At 46.2% G+C, this 20,007-nt stretch overlaps 1 protein-coding gene across 1 annotated transcript in view; it reads left to right on the forward strand.

Moving 5' to 3' along the window:
- Window positions 1–1,842: 1,842 nt before the first annotated feature.
- Window positions 1,843–20,007, forward strand: part of LOC139266310 (alpha-2-HS-glycoprotein-like) — a 33,836-nt gene continuing 15,671 nt past the window's right edge. Inside the window, exons 1-4 of the mRNA XM_070884130.1 lie at window positions 1,843–2,052; window positions 6,435–6,545; window positions 17,237–17,321; window positions 18,318–18,469. Of these exons, the coding sequence (XP_070740231.1) occupies window positions 1,843–2,052; window positions 6,435–6,545; window positions 17,237–17,321; window positions 18,318–18,469 (558 nt within the window). The remainder of the gene's footprint in view (window positions 2,053–6,434; window positions 6,546–17,236; window positions 17,322–18,317; window positions 18,470–20,007) is intronic.

Consider the following 20,007-nt stretch of genomic DNA (forward strand, 5'->3'; position numbering starts at 1 on the left):
CTGCGGAGGAGGGGGGGGCGGTGGGGTAGCTGGGCTGGAAAACAATTGGGAAATTCTGGGAGAACAGGTCCCACCGATTTTAACGACAGGGCCGTATTAGCATTTCAAAGCACTGATTCCTGCCTGCAGCCAGCCAGATGGAGGGGCTGACTGGCTGATGGCCGAATAGGCCTGTGGCACTAGGCCGCAGAGAAGAGGGAGGGAGGATCAGGGCCGGAGGATGATCGGGGCCAGAGAATCGGGGCCGGCAGAGGATTGGGGCTGGACTATTGGGGCTAGACGGGAAGGGCCAGAGGGGAAGAGTGTAAGAGGATCGGGTTGGAGAGGGGAGTTCGGAGGAGGGTCGGATTGGAGAGGGGAGGTCGGAGGAGGATTGGGTTGGAGATGGGAGGCCGGAAGGCCACAGACGGGATTGGAGGCTGGAGGGGTGATCAGGGGCCAGGGCGGGATCAGGGGTCGAGGATCGAAGGCCGGGGGGTGGTGGGTGGGGGGAGGGGGATCGATCGGAGATCGGAGGCATTGTGAGTGGGGGTAAGAGGCGGGTGGGGTTCTCGGCCTCAGGGAGGTTGGAGAACTCGTGAGGGGCAGATCGGAGGCCTCGGGGTGAGATTGGATGGGCCAGGGGGGGTGTCCGATCATGGGGGCTTGGCGAGGCAGGGATGCTCGACCCAGCAGGTACGTGGAAAGGCACTTAGCTCCTGGATCCAGCCCTCCTCTCCTCCCTTTACCTGGCGGGTTCCCCAAGGCCAGGGAAACCCGGCTAGCCGGAGTTAAATTTGAAATGGTGGATCACCATGAGGCACGGAGCCTCATTATAATATTTAAATGAAGAGCCGCTTCCTGGGAGTGGGATGGTTGCCGCAACCCCCACTCTTTAACCTCCCAGCCGAACCCATACCATCCAATTTTTGGGGGTTTAAAATTCCTCCCTCAATGGAAATAAAACTGGGGAGAGATGTAAAACGGGCTACTATCACCCATTTTACACTATCACACAAAGTCAAGATCTGCCCCTAAGTGTCTCAAGCTAGTATTTACAATGTAAATGCATCCTTAGATACTTTCTACAGTTCTTTTGTATCTCTAATACATACCCTTATCAAAAATAAATTATTCATTCCACGCACCCCCCCCACACCGCCCCCACACAAATTGATTGTATTTGCAACCCAAAAAGTACAAAATCTTACTGAAATCCTCCCCGCACAGAAAGTTTTCTGTTGCAGAAACTGGGAACACCCGTTAGCAACAGTCAATTCATTTGTTCCAGTTAAATTGTTTCATTTTCATGATTAAATCTAATATTTCACTAGATGGCTTAAGTCTCACTAGCCAATCAAAATCAAGATGTGTCAATAGTAAATTGTGCACAAGCACTTGGGCAATAACTGTATTTGGGTATCCTGCAATTACCACTCCAAAAGTTGGACATAGGTCACTAATTTGACAGTATTCCATAGCCTTGCATGGAATAATTACTCTTCATTACTAATATGCCTGTCCTATCATATCATCCCCGGACTCTGTAAGAATTGTCAACAACAGTATTTTCTAGAATGATCTTTATCTGGGGCCAGATTTCACAATCACTTCTGGGATCAAAAAATAAAACGGATTTTATTGCACCGATTGAACCTTTGCAAAGTCAGACACACCTTTTTCTTAGAACGGTTTAGACCATTATCTGCAGGCTTTCAGTTATATGTGAAATTAATTTCTTCTGTCCCAGGCTAAGCTACAAAATGCTGTAAGAAGTATTATTATACCTGTGTAATTTTCTATCTTGTACATATATTTTTTGGAATTGAATGTGCGACTATATTGTTCCAGTCCTTAAGCATCATGAATCAGTTGGTCATAGTCATGACCTGTATTCAGCTTTTTAACTTGCACGGCCTTGCTTATCACCGAGTTGTCGCTTTTTCTGCAATTCCTTGTGATGCGGTGGGAGCGGGGAATGCTGCTGAACTTGCGGTTCATTACATCAATGATGTTCGAAGAGAGGGATACAAGTACAGTCTGAATAGGATCAACAATGTCCAGGAAAAACAGGTGAGTTCAAGATTTACACAAGGAAGCAAGGTAATAAGTCTATAGTCTTGCTCAGATGTTTTTTTGCACGAGATGTGTTATGAGGATTTTGATTCCTGTAAAAGTGTGAGTTATTCACAAGACTTTTGGTGTTCTCCTCTGCCTCACTGACTGATTTTACATGCTTCATATTAGAATATTTGAAGTGATCTAAGCACCAGTAACTTTATAAAATCCGACTGGGAATGTAACTTGGAGTAGGGCAAGCAATGTTTTGAAAGTTACCATGGAGAGTGTAGAACTTTGTGTTTGAAACTTGCCTCAATCAACTGCTTGCTGGATGAAAACTATTGTTTGAACTTTAACTGGGAGCGGACAGCGTGAGAGGCCCTTCACAATGCATGTGTTTAGGAATCACTTTTCTTACCTGAGCTTGACTGAGGAGCAGTGTGTGAGGGCCCTCCACTTCACGAGGGACGCAGGCACTGAGCTGTGTCACCAGTCCCAGCACCAACTGGATCCCCATATCAGAGTGTGGGCAGCATTGCCTGTGGCTGTCTAGGTGAAGGTGGCCCTTAGTCTCTATGTCACAGGGTCATTTCAAGCTGCAAAAGGTGACATAAGCGGCATCACGCAGTTTTCAGTCCACTGCTGCATCAGAGATGTGATGGAAGTGCTTTACTCCAAGAGCAACCAGTTGATCCCATTCTCCATTTTCAGCACCCAAGAGCTGCAGGATAGCAGCCTTTCCCTGGGTGCGAGGCATCATTGACACCATGTGAAGAGCCAGGGATATTGGGGAACTGGAAGCGATTCCACTCCCTGAATGTCCAGCTCATGTGCGACGACAAGTACTGCATTATGCAGGTCGATGCCCAGTTTGCTGGCAGTTGTGATGGTGCCTTTAACCTATGACTGTCCTCAATACCTCCTCTCTTCCACCAAGACCATCAGGTGTCAGGCTGGCAGCTCAGGGACAAGGAATTTTCCCCTGACTCATGACTTCTAGCAGAAACCTGAGCACAAATGCTGAGGAGCACTACAATCAGCCATGGCTCCATTCGAGCTCTGATGGAACAAACCATTGGTTTTTTGAAGCAGAGGTTCTGTTGTCTGGACTGGTCTGGAGGCATTTTGCTGCACAGCCCAAACAGAGCTCCAGATTCATTGTCAGCTGCTGCATGCTCTATTACATTGCTCTGCAATGGGGGCAAACCCATAGAGACACCTGGGGAGGAAGAAGTGGACAAGAAGGAGCAGGAAGATCAGATGATGAAGTGCAAGGGTCAGCAATCCCATCAGCTGACAGAGCTATGTGGTAGCAAATAACCAAGGATAAGTTTAGTTGAATAATCACTCCCCTCCCCAATGCACCACCAGTCCCTCCTACAATCTCATCATTTTCCTTACAACCACCACATGAATGCCCTCAAAGGGCCCAAGTTTCGGTCTCAGTTGCTCCTGATTTTTTGGAGCAACTGGTGCAGAACGGAGTATCTTAGAAATTCAAATTCTCGACACTTAGTTTGCTCCAGTTCTAGTCAGTTAGAACAGTTTCACTTTGGAACAGAATTTTATTTTCAAAAGGGGGCGTGTCCGGCCACTTACGCCTGTTTTCAAAGTTTCGGCAGTGAAAACTTACTCCAAACTAACTTAGAATGGAGTAAGTGAAGATTTTTGTACGCTCGAAAATACCTTGTCTACACTTTAGAAAATCAGGCGTAGGTTACAAATCAGGCGTAGGGAATGGTGGGGGGAGGGGTTTAAAGGGAAGTTTACAAACATTAAACACTTCAGTTTTACAAATAAAGAGCCATCGTCAATAATAAATGATAAAAACATCAATAAATCAACCAATAAATCAATCAAAAAAAATTAATAAGAAATAATGTTTTTTTTAAATCAATAAATAAAACATTTTCTACTTACCGACTGCAGCACCGGGAGCCCTCCAACAGCGTGCTGGGATGCCCTCCCCCCTAGTGTGTCTCTGTCAGTGTCTCTATCTGTCTGTCTGTCTGTGTGTGTCTCTCACTCTCTGTCTGTCAGTGTCTGTGTTTCTGACAGTGAGGGGAGGGGGAGGAGTGGGGTAGAGGGAGAGAGGGGGGGCAGGGGGAGGGGAGGGAGGGAGGCAGAGGGGGAGGGAGGGAAGGGGGAGGGATGGGGAGAAGGGAGAGGGATGGGGAGGGAAGGGGGAGGGAAGGGGAGAGAAGGGGGAGAGGAGAAGGGGAAGGGGGGAGGAGAAGGGGAAGGGGGGAGGAGAAGGGGAAAGGAGAAGGGGGGAAAGGAGAAGTGGGGGGAAGGAGAAGAGGGGGGGGAAGGAGAAGGGGGAGAGAGGCTGAAAGGGCCGGGCCCGGCTGGGCCCGAGACTTCGGGCAGGGCCCGTCCCCAGCACTAGATTTACAGGTAGGTGGCGTTGGGTCGGGTCGGGTCCGGGGTCGGGAGCGCGGGTCGGGTCGGGGGGGCGGAGGGAGGTCGGGTCGGGTCGGGTCCGGTCTGGGGTGGGGGGCGGTCAGGAGCACAGGTCGGGTCCGTGGGGATGGGAGGAGGGAGGTCGGGTCGGGTCGGTTCGGGTCGGGGCGGGGGGGCTGCAGAGGGAGGTCGGGTCGGGTCGGTTCGTGTCGGGGGTGGGGGGAGGGAGGTCAGGTTGGGTCGGGTCGGATCCGGGTGGGGAGGAGGGGTTGGGAGCGTGGGTCGGGTCGGGGGGGGTGGTGGGAGGGAGGTCGGTTCGGTTCGGCGGGGGGGGGGGGAGGGAGGGAGAGAGAGTTCAGGTCGGGTTGGCGGGGGGGGGAGGGAGGGAGGGAGAGGGAGGTCAGGTCGGGTTGGGGGAGGGGGGTGGAGCGCTGGTTGGGTCCAGTCCGGGGGCGGGGGTGGGGGGGAAAGCGGGAGTCGAGTCAGGTCGGGAGGAAGCAGGAGCTGGCCGTGGGAGGAGCCTTATTCACACAGCCCCAGTGAGGCCATTTGGCCAGGGCTAGTGGCTGCGTACTTCGGGCCCCTCCCACAGTTTTGGGCGCCTGGAGCTACTGCACATGCGCGCCCACTGTAGCGCGCATGTGCAGAGGTCCCGGCACTGTTTTCAGCGCAGGGACCTGGCTCCGCCCCCCACAGCTCGTGCTACGCCACGCCCAGCTCCAGAGGACCTGCAGGGAGCCGGAGAATAGGTAAGTACTTTTTAGACGCACTTTGTGGCGCAAAAAACGGGTGTCCAGGTCGGGGCTGCGCTGTTCTAGGCGCGGCCCGAAATTTGGGCCCTTTAAGTGTGCACCTTCTTGGGTATTTCACTCTACTACGAATAGATTTCGGTGGAGTATAAACACCAGCACAGACTAGTTGGGCCGAATGGCCTGTTCAGTGCTGTATATTTTATGAATGTTAAGACCAATAGCTAAGTTAAGATAAAGTTAAAAATATCAAGGTGCTTCATCAGTCTTAATTTCATAATTCCAAAAATTAAGAACTGAGAAACAAAAATCACCCTTGTGCAAATCCCTAGTGCCTGCCTATATGTTCTTTTCCTTATTCTGGGGCTCTCATGAGGTGGTTCCCCTGTGACTCCAGCTTTCGAGGCGGAAACCTGCTGAACTTTAACTGAGGGCACTGAAGATGGCTGTGGTGGGTGACCTGACGGATCTCTGGCTATAAGAGGGCCGGGCTGCAGACTGCTGCATATGTCTGGCCCAGCTGCCTGTCAGGAACCAACCAGGGCACTGGCTGAGAGACTGGCAGGGGAAGCAGGCATCCCATGGGGCTGCACCTCAGCACTCCCACTGATCCAGCCGGGAGTAATGTGACATTCTTGAAGCCCGTATCCACACTTTCCTTCATGCTTTAAAAGCCAGAGGAAACGCTCTCACCCAGAGCCAAGATGGCAGCACTTCCATTGAAGCTGTCAGAGTTGCCACTGTTGCTGTGGGCCACATAGCATTGTTCATAGAGCTAGCTACTTGCTCCATGCTTGACTGCATAGTTTTGATGCCCTGCGGGAACATAAATGACCAGGTAATCTGTTTTACTGATGTTGGTTGAGGGATAAATATTGACCAGGACACCAGGGAGAAAGCTCCTGCTCTTCTTTGAATAGTGTCATGGAATCTTTTGTGCCCACCTGAGAGGGCAGGTTGGCCCTTGGTTTAATGTTTCATCTTGAAAGATGGCACCTCTGACAGTGCAGCATTTCCTCAGAAAAGCACTGGAGTGTCAGCCTCGCATATGTGCTCAAGTTTCTGGAGTGGGACCTGAGTCCACAACTTTCTGACTCAGAGTCAAGCGTGCTACCATTGAGCCAAGGCCGAGACCTTAAATATGAACCAGAATGCACCACAGCAAAGTAAATAATAAGAAGGAAAGTGAACATCAAAAACTCTGATTCGGTTAATTTATTTCAGTTTCTTAAATGATTTCAGGAGCAATACGAGATCATCTATTATTTGGAGTTTGAGGTTTTTGAAACCGGATGTCATGTCAGGAACCCCAAACCGCTGAAAAGCTGTGAAATCCGACCATTTCACTTTATGGTAACGAGCTGATTAATTATACATTCTCTTCTCTCAGATTTTTACTGAATATTACACATTTCAAAGTTCTCTCATAATCAGGCTGGTTATTATTTTTGTATATATGACGGTTGTCTCTATTATCAGATCTAATGAAGGGATATACAGAATGTCAATAATCTGTCTTTTCTCTTTATTGATGCTGAGTGACCTACTTTGTACATCCTGCATTTATTGAGTTACTGTATTTACAGATTTGTATTTGTCAGGGTTATTTGACTAGCTGTTGCAGTATAATGTGAAGTTTATTGGACTGGTTGTTATGGTGAAGATGTGAGGGTTAAGAACATAAGGAATAGGAGCAGGAGTAGGCCATGTGAGTCTCGAGCCTGCTCCGCCATTCAATAAGCTCATGGCTGATCTTCGACATCAACTCCACTTTCCTGCCTGATCCCCAAATCCCTTGATTCCCTTAGAGTCCAAAAATCTATTGATCCCAACCTTGAATATGCTCAATGGGCTGGATTTTCCGGTCCATTGCGCTCCGGGATTCGCCCCGGAGCGTTGTGAAAGACGGTGGTGAGGTTTGCAGTGCTCTGCCGCGATCCTCTGGTTGGGTTTTGCCGCGGCACTGAGCAGCACCGCCGGGAAGAGCTGGGCTGGGTGTGCAACGCCCCTGGTTGTGAGACCAGTGCAAGTTTTGAGTCTTGCCCGACCCGTCCGCCCGGAAATGGGTCCGCAATGACCGCCTGGGAAATCAGAGCGGTCGAACGATCCCATCGGCAGAGAGTAAGGTAAAGTGCTCCAAAAGTAAGTGTGAGTGTTTTTTTGTTTTCATTTTTTGTGCGATTTATGTTGCGGTGGCATGGGCAATGTTTTAGGAATGTTTTTGTTGGGTTTTTTAGGTTTCCACCCCTGCCCCCCTCCCAGGCCTCTCTTAGCTCGGGAATTTCCCTTCCTTGCGCCAAGAGAGGTGTACAACTCCTCCCTTAGCACTGCACTCCCTGTCACAGGGCCCAAATACCAAACTTAAATACTAAAGCGTAAACTATTCCCGGCCGCTAACTTTCCCGCCCCGCCGTCGTTATCGCCCTGAAAACAAAAAAGCCTGAAATCAAACGAATGACTGAGCCTCCACAGCCCTCTGGGGTAGAGAATTCCAAAGATTCACAACCCTCTGAGTGAAGAAATTTCTCCTCATCTCAGCCCCAAACTGACCAACCCGTTATATCGAGACTATGCCCTCTAGTTCTATACTCTCCAGCCAAGAGAATCAAGCCCTCTCAGAATCTTATATGTTTCAATGAGATCACCTCTCATTCTTCTAAACTCTAAAGGGTGCAGGCCCATGCTACTTAATTTCTCCTTATTGGACAACCCCCTCATCCCAGGAATAAATTTGGTGAACCTTTGTTGCATCGCCTCGAAGGCAAGTATATCCTTCCTTCGATATGGAGACCAGAACTGTGCACAGTACTCCAGGTGTGGTCTCACCAAGGCCCTGTACAGTTGTAGCAAGACTTCCTTACTCTTGTACTCCAAACCTCTTACAATAAAGGACAACATTCTATTTGCCTTCCTTATTGCTTGCTGTATCTGTATATTAACGTATTTTGTTTCGTGTACAAGATCACCCAAATCCTTCTGAACACACACATTTTATAGTTTCTCACCATTTAAAAACATTCTGTTTTTCTATTCTTCCTACCAAAGTAAATAACCTTGAAGAAGATACTTTCCTCACATGATATTCCATCTGCCACCTTCTTGCCCACTCACTTAACCGGTCTATATCCCTTTGCAGACTCATATGCCAAGAAACTGGATGTCGCTGAAGACCTGCCGGTGCCATCGCAGGCGACTGAAAATGGTGGCGCTGCAATGACCAATAAATTGCCGCTGGTAACTAATTAACATTAGCCCAGCGCTAAACTTACTTGCAGCACCGTCCTGGTGGCATACGTCCCAGCAGGTGGCTCCAATGTAGCGTGGCCTTAGCATCATTGCAGCTCGAACAGCCTGCTCTTAAAGCGAGGACGTCATTTCAGAATGCAGTTTTGGTTTCTTAAAGAGAAACTGCCTTCTGAACAAAAATAGTCAGCTTTTAGCTCTTACAGCTCAACTGCCTTCTGCAACAAAAAAAAATTAACATTGAAAAGAATTCCCAACTGGGAGTCTTCAGCTCTTAAAGCTGAATTCCTTTCCGCACCTAAAAAAATGGGAAAAATGCTTCAGCACTACCACAAATAGCTCGGCAAGGCAGGGAAGGGGCACCGAGGGTCTCGCACGTACAACTCCAGCTTTGAGCAGGGGGTCAACACTGCAAGAGAGGTCCTCTACACACAGGGGCCAGGAGGCCCTCCAGAAAGAACGATGTGGGACCAGGTCACTAAGGCCATCACTGCCAGCAGTGTTGCCCCCACAATCTGGCTCCAGTGTTCAAAGAAGCTTCATGGCCTCAGACCAGTGGTCAAGGTCAGTGAATGCACCTTCAAAAGCTGTCTCCTACCAACAGCACCACTAGCCTCACACACTTCTAAATGTACAACTTCACCACCCCCCCCACCCCGCCCCCACCCCCCACCTGACCGATCACTCACCGACTAACAATCTGTACCAAACTCCTATTCTTAGCTTCTTAGCTTCATCTCACCCCCTTGGAGGAGACAGTGCTGGCCATTCTTGGCAGGGGTATGGCTGAGCCCTTGGCCAGCAGCGGGACTAAAAGGACACAAGATGGTGGTATCGTCATACGTTATCCCTCTTCTCGCCTGCCCTCTTGCTTTCCCGCCTTCAGCCTCACCACAACTCCACGCTTGTGCCTTCTTCATTTCACACAGCCAAGAAATGCAGCCTGCTCAGCCAGTGGGTAACCAAGAAGAGGGAGAGGAGAGTGAAGAAGAAGAAGAAACGGCATCACTCGATTTCACACTCCCAGCCACCAGCTCCTCAAGATCGACCAACAAGGCCATGTGCAGTATCCCCACTGAAAGTCAGCAGCTTTCCACCAGCCATGCTGCAGCCACTGGGGTAGCACTGTGTGACACCAGCAGGATAGACAAAGGCACACACAAGACATTCACGAAGGGCATGCAAAAGGGTGATGAGTTGATTTTTTTGATGTCAAAGTTGGATTGGAATGTTTGCTTTGTGGTGTCTTTTATTTCAGCATTGTGGTCAAGAGAACACTGTGATGGTCAGTAACAGAGGGAAGGTAAAGTCTGGGACAAATGTTGAAAGGGGAATAGGGGTTGTGATCACTGGTACCGAAGGTGGATGGTCCCACATCAGATATCCCGGCCAGAAAGGGGCTGCTTAGGTTGCATCCTTCCTTCTGCTTCCTCCTCTATTGCATTTTCCTTTTCTGCTGCTCCCCTCTGTGAGCGGAGGCTGCAAATCTGAAATAAAAGCATAAAATGCTGGAAATACTCAGCATGGTCAGCAGCATGTCAACCTGAGATGTGAACTTTATTTCTCTCTGCGCGGATGCTGCCTGACCCGCTGAGCATTTCCAGCATTTTCTGTCTTCTCAGAGGCCTTCCTTTACCATCTGGAGCCTTGCAAGCATCCAGCAACACTCCCTGCACACTTAAAAAACTTTTAACATGTATTGCAGCAAGATAACTACTTCAATAAAAGCAAAAAAATCCAGTCCAAAAGCTTAAATGCAAACTTACCTGAACATAAGAACTTAAGAACATAAGAATTAGGAACAGGAGTAGGCCATCTAGCCCCTCGAGCCTGCTCCGCCATTCAACAAGATCATGGCTGATCTGGCCGTGGACTCAGCTCCACTTACCCGCCTGCTCCCCGTAACCCTTAATTCCCTTATTGGTTAAAAATCTATCTATCTGTGACTTGAATACATTCAATGAGCTAGCCTCAACTGCTTCCTTGGGCAGAGAATTCTACAGATTCACAACCCTCTGGGAGAAGAAATTCCTTCTCAACTCGGTTTTAAATTGACTCCCCCGTATTTTGAGGCTGTGCCCCCTAGTTCTAGTCTCCCCGACCAGTGGAAACAACCTCTCTGCCTCTATCTTGTCTACCCCTTTCATTATTTTAAATGTTTCTATAAGATCACCCCTCATCCTTCTGAACTCCAACGAGTAAAGACCCAGTCTACTCAATCTATCATCATAAGGTAACCCCCTCATCTCCGGAATCAGCCTAGTGAATCGTCTCTGTACCCCCTCCAAAGCCAGTATATCCTTCCTTAAGTAAGGTGACCAAAACTGCACGCAGTACTCCAGGTGCGGCCTCACCAATACCCTTACAGTTGCAGCAGGACCTCCCTGCTTTTGTACTCCATCCCTCTCGCAATGAAGGCCAACATTCCATTTGCCTTCCTGATTACCTGCTGCACCTGTAAACTAACCTTTTGGGATTCATGCACAAGGACCCCCAGGTCCCTCTGCACCGCAGCATGTTGTAATTTCTCCCCATTCAAATAATATTCCCTTTTATTGTGTTTTTTTTCCAAGGTGGATGACCTCACATTTTCCGACATTGTATTCCATCTGCCAAACCTTAGCCCATTCGCTTAATCTATCTAAATCTCTTTGCAGCCTCTCTGTGTCCTCTACACAACCTGCTTTCCCACTAATCTTTGTGTCATCTGCAAATTTTGTTACACTACACTCTGTCCCCTCTTCCAGGTCATCTATGTATATTGTAAACAGTTGTGGTCCCAGCACCGATCCCTGTGGCACACCATTAACCGTCGATTTCCAACCTGAAAAGGACCCATTTATCCCGACTCTCTGCTTTCTGTTAGCCAGCCAATTCTCGATTAATGCTAATACATTTCCTCTGACTCCACATACCTTTATCTACTGCAGTAACCTTTTGTGTGGCACCTTATTGAATGCCTTTTGGAAATCTAAATACACCACATCCATCGGTACATAGAAACATAGAAACATAGAAAATAGGTGCAGGAGTAGGCCATTCGGCCCTTCTAGCCTGCACCGCCATTCAATGAGTTCATGGCTGAACATTCAACTTCAGTACCCCATTCCTGCTTTCTCGCCATACCCCTTGATCCCCCTAGCAGTAAGGACCTCATCTAACTCCTTTTTGAATATATTTAGTGAATTGGCCTCAACAACTTTCTGTGGTAGAGAATTCCACAGGTTCACCACTCTCTGGGTGAAGAAGTTCCTCCGCATCTCGGTCCTAAATGGCTTACCCCTTATCCTTAGACTGTGACCCCTGGTTCTGGACTTCCCCAACATTGGGAACATTCTTCCTGCATCTAACCTGTCTAACCCCGTCAGAATTTTATATGTTTCTATGAGGTCCCCTCTCATTCTTCTGAACTCCAGTGAATACAAGCCCAGTTGATCCAGTCTTTCTTGATAGGTCAGTCCCGCCATCCCGGGAATCAGTCTGGTGAACCTTCGCTGCACTCCCTCAATAGCAAGCATGCTCGTTATATCCTCAAAGAATTCCAGTAAATTAGTTAAACATGATTTCCCCTTCATTAATCCATGTTGCGTCTGCTTGATTGCACTATTCCTATCTAGATGTCCCGCTATTTCTTCCTTTATGATAGTTTCAAGCATTTTCCCCACTACAGATGTTAAACTAACCGACCTATAGTTACCTGCCTTTTGTCTGCCCCCACGTTCACTGAGGTAACGTTAAGTCAGTGTTGCATGCTGACTGACGTCATCCTCTCCCTAATTTACATTTGCAGGACTATAGCTTTTATGGGGAGCACTGCCGTCCCTCGGAAAATGGTGGAGGCTGCAGAACCCGCCACCGGCAGGTGCACGCGTGGCAGCTGCTGTTTTTTCGCAAAATTTTGCTGGTAACCGGTGGCGTAAAGCACCCGAATTTTTAGCCCTATATAGAATGCTACAGCACAAAAGGAGGCCACTGAGCCCAGCATGCATGTGCCAGCTCGTTGAAAGAGCTGTCCAATTTAGACCCACACACCAGCTGTTTCCGCATAACCCTGCAAATGAGACCTCTTCAGGTGCATGTCCAATTGCCCTTTGGTGTAGTGTAGATGTGAGGGCTAGTGGATTAGTTGTTGTAGTGTAGATGTGATTGGACATGTCATTGTAAACATAGAAACATAGAAAATAGGTGCAGGAGTAGGCCATTCAGCTGTTCAAGCCTGCACTACCATTCAATATGATCATGGCTGATTATGCAACTTCAGTACTCCATTCCTGCTTTCTCTCCATACCCTTTGATCCCGAGAGCCGTAAGGGCCACATCTAACTCCCTATTGAATATATCTAATGAACTGGCTTCAACAACACAGGTTCACAATTCTCTGAGTGAAGAAGTTTCTCCTCATCTCGGTCCTAAATGGCTTATCCCTTATCCTTAGACTGTGACCCCTGGTTCTTGACTTCTCCAACAACGGGAACATTCGTCCTGCATCTAACATGTCCAATCCCATCAGAATTTTATATGTTTCTATGAGAACCCCTCTCATTCTTCTAAATTCCAGTGAATATAAGCCTAGTTGATCCAGTCTTTCTTCATATGTCAGTCCTGCCATCCCTGGAATCAGTCTGGTGAACCTTCGCTGCACTCCCTCAATAGAAAGAATGTCCTTCCTCAGATTAGGGAACCAAATATTCAAGGTGTGGACTCACCAAGGCCCTGTACAACTGCAGTAAGATATCCCTGCTCCTATACTCAAATCCCCTCGCTATGAAGGCCAACATGCTATTTGCCTTCTTCACCGCCTGCTGTACCTGCATGCCAACTTTCAATGACTGATGTACCATGACACCCAGGTCTCGTTGTACCTCCCCTTTTCCTAATCTATCACCGTTGAGATAATATACTGCCTCCCTGTTTTTGCCACCAAAGTGGATAACCTCATGTTTATCTACATTATACTACATCTGCCATGCATTTGCCCACCCTAACCTGTCTAATTCACCCTGCAGCCTCTTAGCATCCTCCTCACAGCTCACACTGCCACCCAGCTTAGTATCATCTGCAAACTTGGAGATATTACATTCAATTCCTTCATCCAAATCATTAATGTATATTGTAAATAGCTGGGGCCCCAGCACTGAATCTTGCGGTACCCCACTAGTCACTGCCTGCCATTCTGAAAAGGACCCGTTTATTCCTACTCTTTGTTTCCTGTCTGACAACCAATTCTCTATCCACGTCAGTACATTACCCCCAATACCATGTGCTTGAAGTTTGCACACTAATCTCTTGTGTGGGACCTTGTCAAAAGCCTTTTGAAAGTCCAAATACACCACATCCACTGGTTCTCCCTTGTCCACTCTACTCATTACATCCTCAAAAAATTCGAGAAGATTTGTCAAACATGATTTCCCTTTCATAAATCCATGCTGACTTGGACCGATCCTGTCACTGCTTTCCAAATGCGCTGCTATTATGCCTTTAATAATTGATTCCAACATTTTCCCCACTATCGATGTCAGACTAACCAGTCTATAATTCCCTGTTTTCTCTCTTCCTCCTTTTTTAAAAAGTGGTGTTACATTAGCTACCCTCCAATCCATAGGAACTGATCCAGAGTCGATAGAATGTTGGAAAATGACCACCAATGCATCCACTATTTCTAGGGCCACTTTCTTAAGTACTCTGGGATGCAGATTATCAGGCCCTGGGGATTTATCGGCCTTCAATCCTATCAATTTCCTGAACACAATTTCCTGACTTTTAAGTATTTCCTTCAGTTCCTCCTTCTCGCTAGACCCTTGTTCCCCTAGTATTTCGGGAAGGTTATTTGTGTCGTCCTCAGTGAAGACAGATTGAAAGTATTTGTTCAATTGGTCTGCCATTTCTTTGTTCCCCATTATAAATTCACCTGATTCTGACTGCAAGGGACCTACATTTGTCTTCACTAATCTTTTTCTCTTCACGTACCTATAGAAGCTTTTGCAGTCAGTTTTTATGTTCCCTGCAAGCTTACTCTCATACTCTATTTTCCCCCTCCTAATTAAACCCCTTTTCCTCCTCTGCTGAATTCTAAATTGCTCCCAGTCCTCAGGTTTGTTGCTTTTTCTAGCCAATTTATATGCCACTTCCTTGGATTTAACACAATCCTTAATTTCTCTTGTTAGCCACAGTTGAGTCACCTTCTCCGTTTTATTTTTACCGACAGGGATGTACTTGTTAAAGTTCATCCATGTGATCTTTAAATGTCTGACATTGCCTCTCCACCATCAACTTGTTAAAGTTCATCCATGTGATCTTTAAATGTCTGCCATTGCCTCTCCACCGTCAACCCTTTAAGTATCATTTGCCAGTCTGTCCTAGCCAATTCATGTCTCATACCATTGTAGTGTTGGTGTGAAGGTTATCGGACTGGTTGCTGTAGTATAGATGTAAATGTTATTGGAGTGGTTGCTATAGTATAAATGTTGGGATTATCAAACTGATAGTTGCATTGAATATGATGAGATTATTGCAATTGGTTGTTACAGCATGGGCAGTAAAGCTTAAGCGGGATGGTTATTGACATATATATGGAATGGTTATCAAGGCTGAGTTTAGATCACTCTAGTCAATCCAGTTCTATGATTATCAGCCCCATTATGATACAATCTGGCAGATGAGTTGTTTGTCAATACTGACACTAATCAAATATTATGCTTTATATACTTTCATTGGAAAGCATTTGGTGAATGTAAAATCATCATTCGTATCTCAAAAGGTTTCCAGAATGTGAAGGATTATCAGTGTTATTCAAGTACCGCCTGGATATTTCTGCAAGTTATAGATGGTATTCAGCATTGGTACAAGATGGAATTCTTCCACCCTGAGTTGCCATGCTGGAGATGATGGATTGGGTACTGATTAACAAGGCCACGTCCATCCACTGGGTTTGTCATCAGCATAGGCAGTTCCTCGAAATCAAGGAAGACTTGCTTCCATTCTAAAAGTGAGCTCTCAGGTGACTGAACAGTCCAATACAGGAATTACAGTCTCTGCCACAGGTGGACAAACAGTGGTTGAAGGAAAGGGTGGGTGGGGAGTCTGGTTTGCCACACGCTCCTTCCGCTGTCTGCGCTTGGTTTCTGCATGCTCTCGGCAACGAGACTCGAGGTGCTCAACGCCCTCCCGGATGCTCTTCCTCCACTTAGGGCGATTTTGGGCCAGGAATTCCCAGGTGCCAGTGGGGATGTTGCACTTTATCAAGGAGGCTTTGAGGGTGTCCTTGAAATGTCTCCTCTGCCCACCTGGGGCTTGCTTGCCGTGTAGGAGTTCCGAATAGAGCGCTTGATTTGGAATTCTTGTGTTGGGCATGCGGACGATGTGGCCCGCCCAATGGAGTCTTCGACAACGTGGACCATTTTCCATACCTCGGCAGCCTACTATCAGCAAGGACAGACATCGATGACGAGGTCCAACACTGCCTTCGGTGAGCCAACGCAGCCATCGGTCGCCTGAGGAAGAGAGTGTTGAAGACCAGGACCTCAAATCTGGCACCAAGCTTACAGTCTACAGGGCAGTAGTGATACCCACACTCCTATATGGCTCAGAGACGTGGACCATATACAGCAGACACCTCAAAGCGCTGGAGAAGTACCGCCAGTGCTGCCTCTGCAGGATCCTGAAAATCCACTGGGAGGATAGACGCACCAACGTCAATGTTCTGGACCAGGCCAACATCCTCAGCATAGAAGCATTGACCACACACTGGGTCTGTACCAGGTCTTTGGTTGGCCTCCTTCCCTCTATCCCAAATATCTCCTGCCCTCTTTCCCTGATTTTGGGCCAATAAAACCTAAACTCCAAATCAGAAAACCTGGAGACACTGAATCCTGTTGTAGTAATCTCCAGCATGCTTCCTTTGATTTCTTTGCTGGCCCTTTAAGCGCTGCAATCACTTAAATGCTGCAGCAGCACCAGATCGATCTTCTCCTGTTCTCCCCTTTTCCATCCTCCCACCAACCACCAGCCACCTCAAAGCTACCAACAGGGATCCCAAATAAAGCTGGGAGCCCCCCATTAATTTTAAAATTAACCTGGCCCAGGAAAATGTGATAGTGTCCGAGTGGATCGCACTGGTGGGTGGAATGCGCACTTCTGACCGAAATTCCACCAGAAAAAAATCTAACTCATTTTTAAACTCGCTTTTCTTCTCACCCTGACCTACAAGCAATCATTTCCTGGCTGTTCTTCATCTTCTACTGTGCAACAGGTTATTATTCGACTCGTTCCTCTCTTGTTCTTGACCTGGTGAAGACTATGGAGATTTGTACTACTGAAACTGTAATTGAAGAGAGACTGCATTGGATTGAACGGGGACATCAATAATTTGCTATAATCCAAGAATTTATGAGACTAATGGCATTCCACCATTGAATCCTCAGTTTAACAAGTTAAATTAAACAGTATGACAAAGCTTAACAATGCAATCCCATGCCTTGACGCATAAGACCACTGTTATAAAGCCACTAAGAAGTTATTTAACTTGTTATGTCTGTCCTGCCCTATCCTTAGAGAATACTGAGAGAAAAATATCTTCAGAAGTAAAATTTAAAATTCTATAGTTTCTCCCAGACAAGGTAGGTGCCAGTACATATTATCTTCAGAGCTGAATTAATATATGGAATGGTTATCAAGGTTGAGTTTAGATCATTGTAATTACTCTAGTTTTATAATTATCAGCCCAATTATGATACAATCTGGCAGATGAGTTGTTTGACAAGACTGACACTAATCAAATATTATGCTTTATGTACTTTCATTAGAAAGCATTTGGTGAATGTAAAATCATCATTCGTATCTCAAAAGGTTTCCAGAATGTGAAGGATTATCAGTGTTCGGAATACCCAGGTATAATATCTTTATGATGGGAATAATATGCTGCTTTCACATGTGATTTAAGGTAGATGATGCTAGATACCTCTCAGTGAATTACAGGATACTAGTCCAATTAAAGAGGTTCAGATCATGTCAAAATCCCAAGAGGGTGAAGTGTGAGCCATTATAATCTTGACCTTTCACCTTTAGGACCTGATTTGCAAACCAGACTAGACTGACTGGATTTAAATTTGCTCTCTCTGTCAGTTAGAAGCATCTGAACTGAAATGGATTTTGTAGGTTCACACTATGAGCACAAAGTTGCTTTTAAAGTGTCTTGCAAACCTCTGTTTTGAAAAAAACATGACAAAGTAGATTGTAATATAGGTTGTAATACATGACGCACAATTCTACTTGCTTCCCCTAAGCAAACAATTTGCCAAACACTCTGGCCCTGAAAATCCTCAAAAATGGGATGTGGTGGACAGGAGCAGAGATCACTCAATTTGTATACTATTGGCATGAGCCCGCGCCAGTATGGGCACAGTTTGAGTGCCCACTATGGGGGGGGTAGTAGGAAAAGCAGTGTTGCAGGGCACTCTTTGGTCATCCTCTGAAAACATTTCCATTGCTTTCCAATATTACTCATGCTGCCAGTCCTTTTATGTGGGTCCAGGCCAGACCTGAGTCACGTGAGCTCCACTTCCACTACTGAATTGACCTATATACAGGATGGTTAGGTGCTATAGACCCTTGGGCCGAGAACATTTCTGAGATCGGAATTCTCGCTACTATGCCCCGCCCCCTCTGATGTCAGGGGCCATAATTAGGCTGGAGGAAACTTTAAAGATTCATGCCCTTGAGAAAATCAGACGGCTGCAGTCTTTGGGACAGAAACCTGGCATTTTTAATTTGTGCCTGATTTTTGGCCGTAGGATGTTTTTAAAAAATAACTCATGTTTTTTTTTAACCTGTCTCAGCTTTAAACATGATGTGCACTATGAACAGGTTTTTGTGCTTTTATTTCAGTGGAAAATCCATGCCAAGGATGCTTGTACATATTACCATTAAACGGCAGAGATGTGGATCGTGCTGTTAACATTGCTATTCAAAAATATAACAGCGAGAGCAATGATACCAATTATTTTTCTCTTTTTAATATCACAAAGGCTTTAACAAAGGTAAGTCTCTTTCGATAATCAAGTGGTGTAGCAGAGAAAACCTAATTATCTTCAAGTTCTTAAACTGACATGTCCCTATTCGCTTTGCAAGAGAATTCAGCATTACTTTAAATAAAGCTGTGTGTAATTTGTCATTAAGCAGCTTTGGGACTTTAATGCAATAATGCCACATTTTTAGATGGCAGTACTTGAGGTTCACAAGACGTTACTGCCATTTGCTATTTAGAATAGAGCTGTAAATCATTATTCAGTCCATTATGACAGTTTAATTCTGCTATGAATGGGAATTATATCTTGCTGTCTTTACATATAATTACATAGAATATACAGCACAGAAACAGGCTATTTGGCCCAAATAGTCTGTGCTGGTGTTTATACTCCACACGAGACGCCTCTCATCCTATCTACCTCATCTCAGCATTGCCGTATATCTTTCTATTCCCTTTTCCCTCATGTACTCATCTAGTTTCCCTTTGAAAGCACCTAAGCTATTTGCCTCAACCACTTCCTGTGGTAGCAAGTTCCACATTCCAACCACTCACTGAGTAAAGACATTTCTCCTCATTTCCCTATTGGATTTATTAGTAACTGTCTTGTATTTATGGCCCCGAGCTTTGTTACAGTGTTTTGTTTACCTTTCTATGGTCGGTGTGATACACAGAAGGATGCCCTCCTGGGCCACTGGAGATGATAGAAGATTTTGATAAATCATATTCCTCAGTCAGTAACTTTCCCTGGGAACCAACATCGTAGTGTTACGATAGAGCAATGCGCTGCCCTAAAGCCCACTTGGATGAGTATTAGATGTTGCATCTTTAATCACCTTCTGAACTCAGCCCCCACCATGACTATATACCAGTCTCACTAGCGTCATGGTTGAATTTTTGTTTTAACTTGAGTGATTCAGTAGAAACTCAGGGGATTCAATTTCCACGGGAGGTCTCCCGATCATCCAGAAGATCCAGGTAATCCCTGGAGAAATGGCATAAACAGTATATTTGCAGATTTTATGCCAAAATTACAGTAGATGATTCAGAGAAACCCCCAGGAAATTCAACCCACCTATTTTAAACTTTGACGACGAATCTGATATTTTGCAGTGGAGGGAATGATTGCTTTATATATAGTAGCATTGCAATGATTCGATGGAGACATCTTTTAGATGGTATTTTAGCAAAATTATGACAACATTCAAAATATACTGAAAATCCCGCTAAAACAGTATTATGCTGACTGATTAGTAGTTTATAGAAAAATAGGGGTGGATTTTCATTTTCACCTCTGGACAGGAATAATATGGTAATAGGCTGAAAATTGCAGTGAGGGCACTTACTGCAATTATCTTGTGGTAGTTTGGTGAGCACCTTGAAGTGGGTGACTCAGGCACCTGCCAGAAACAGGTAGGCCCCTCATTAACCCATGCAAATCTGGGTCCTCTGATGTCAATAGGACTCCAGTGCAATTTTAAAGTACCAATTATTGGAGTGTATACTGCGCTGCACATGCACTACGCACTGGTTCTTGGCGTAGAGCAGCCT

Source organism: Pristiophorus japonicus, chromosome 6 (assembly GCF_044704955.1).
Source record: "Pristiophorus japonicus isolate sPriJap1 chromosome 6, sPriJap1.hap1, whole genome shotgun sequence".
NCBI classification, from domain to species: domain Eukaryota; kingdom Metazoa; phylum Chordata; class Chondrichthyes; family Pristiophoridae; genus Pristiophorus; species Pristiophorus japonicus.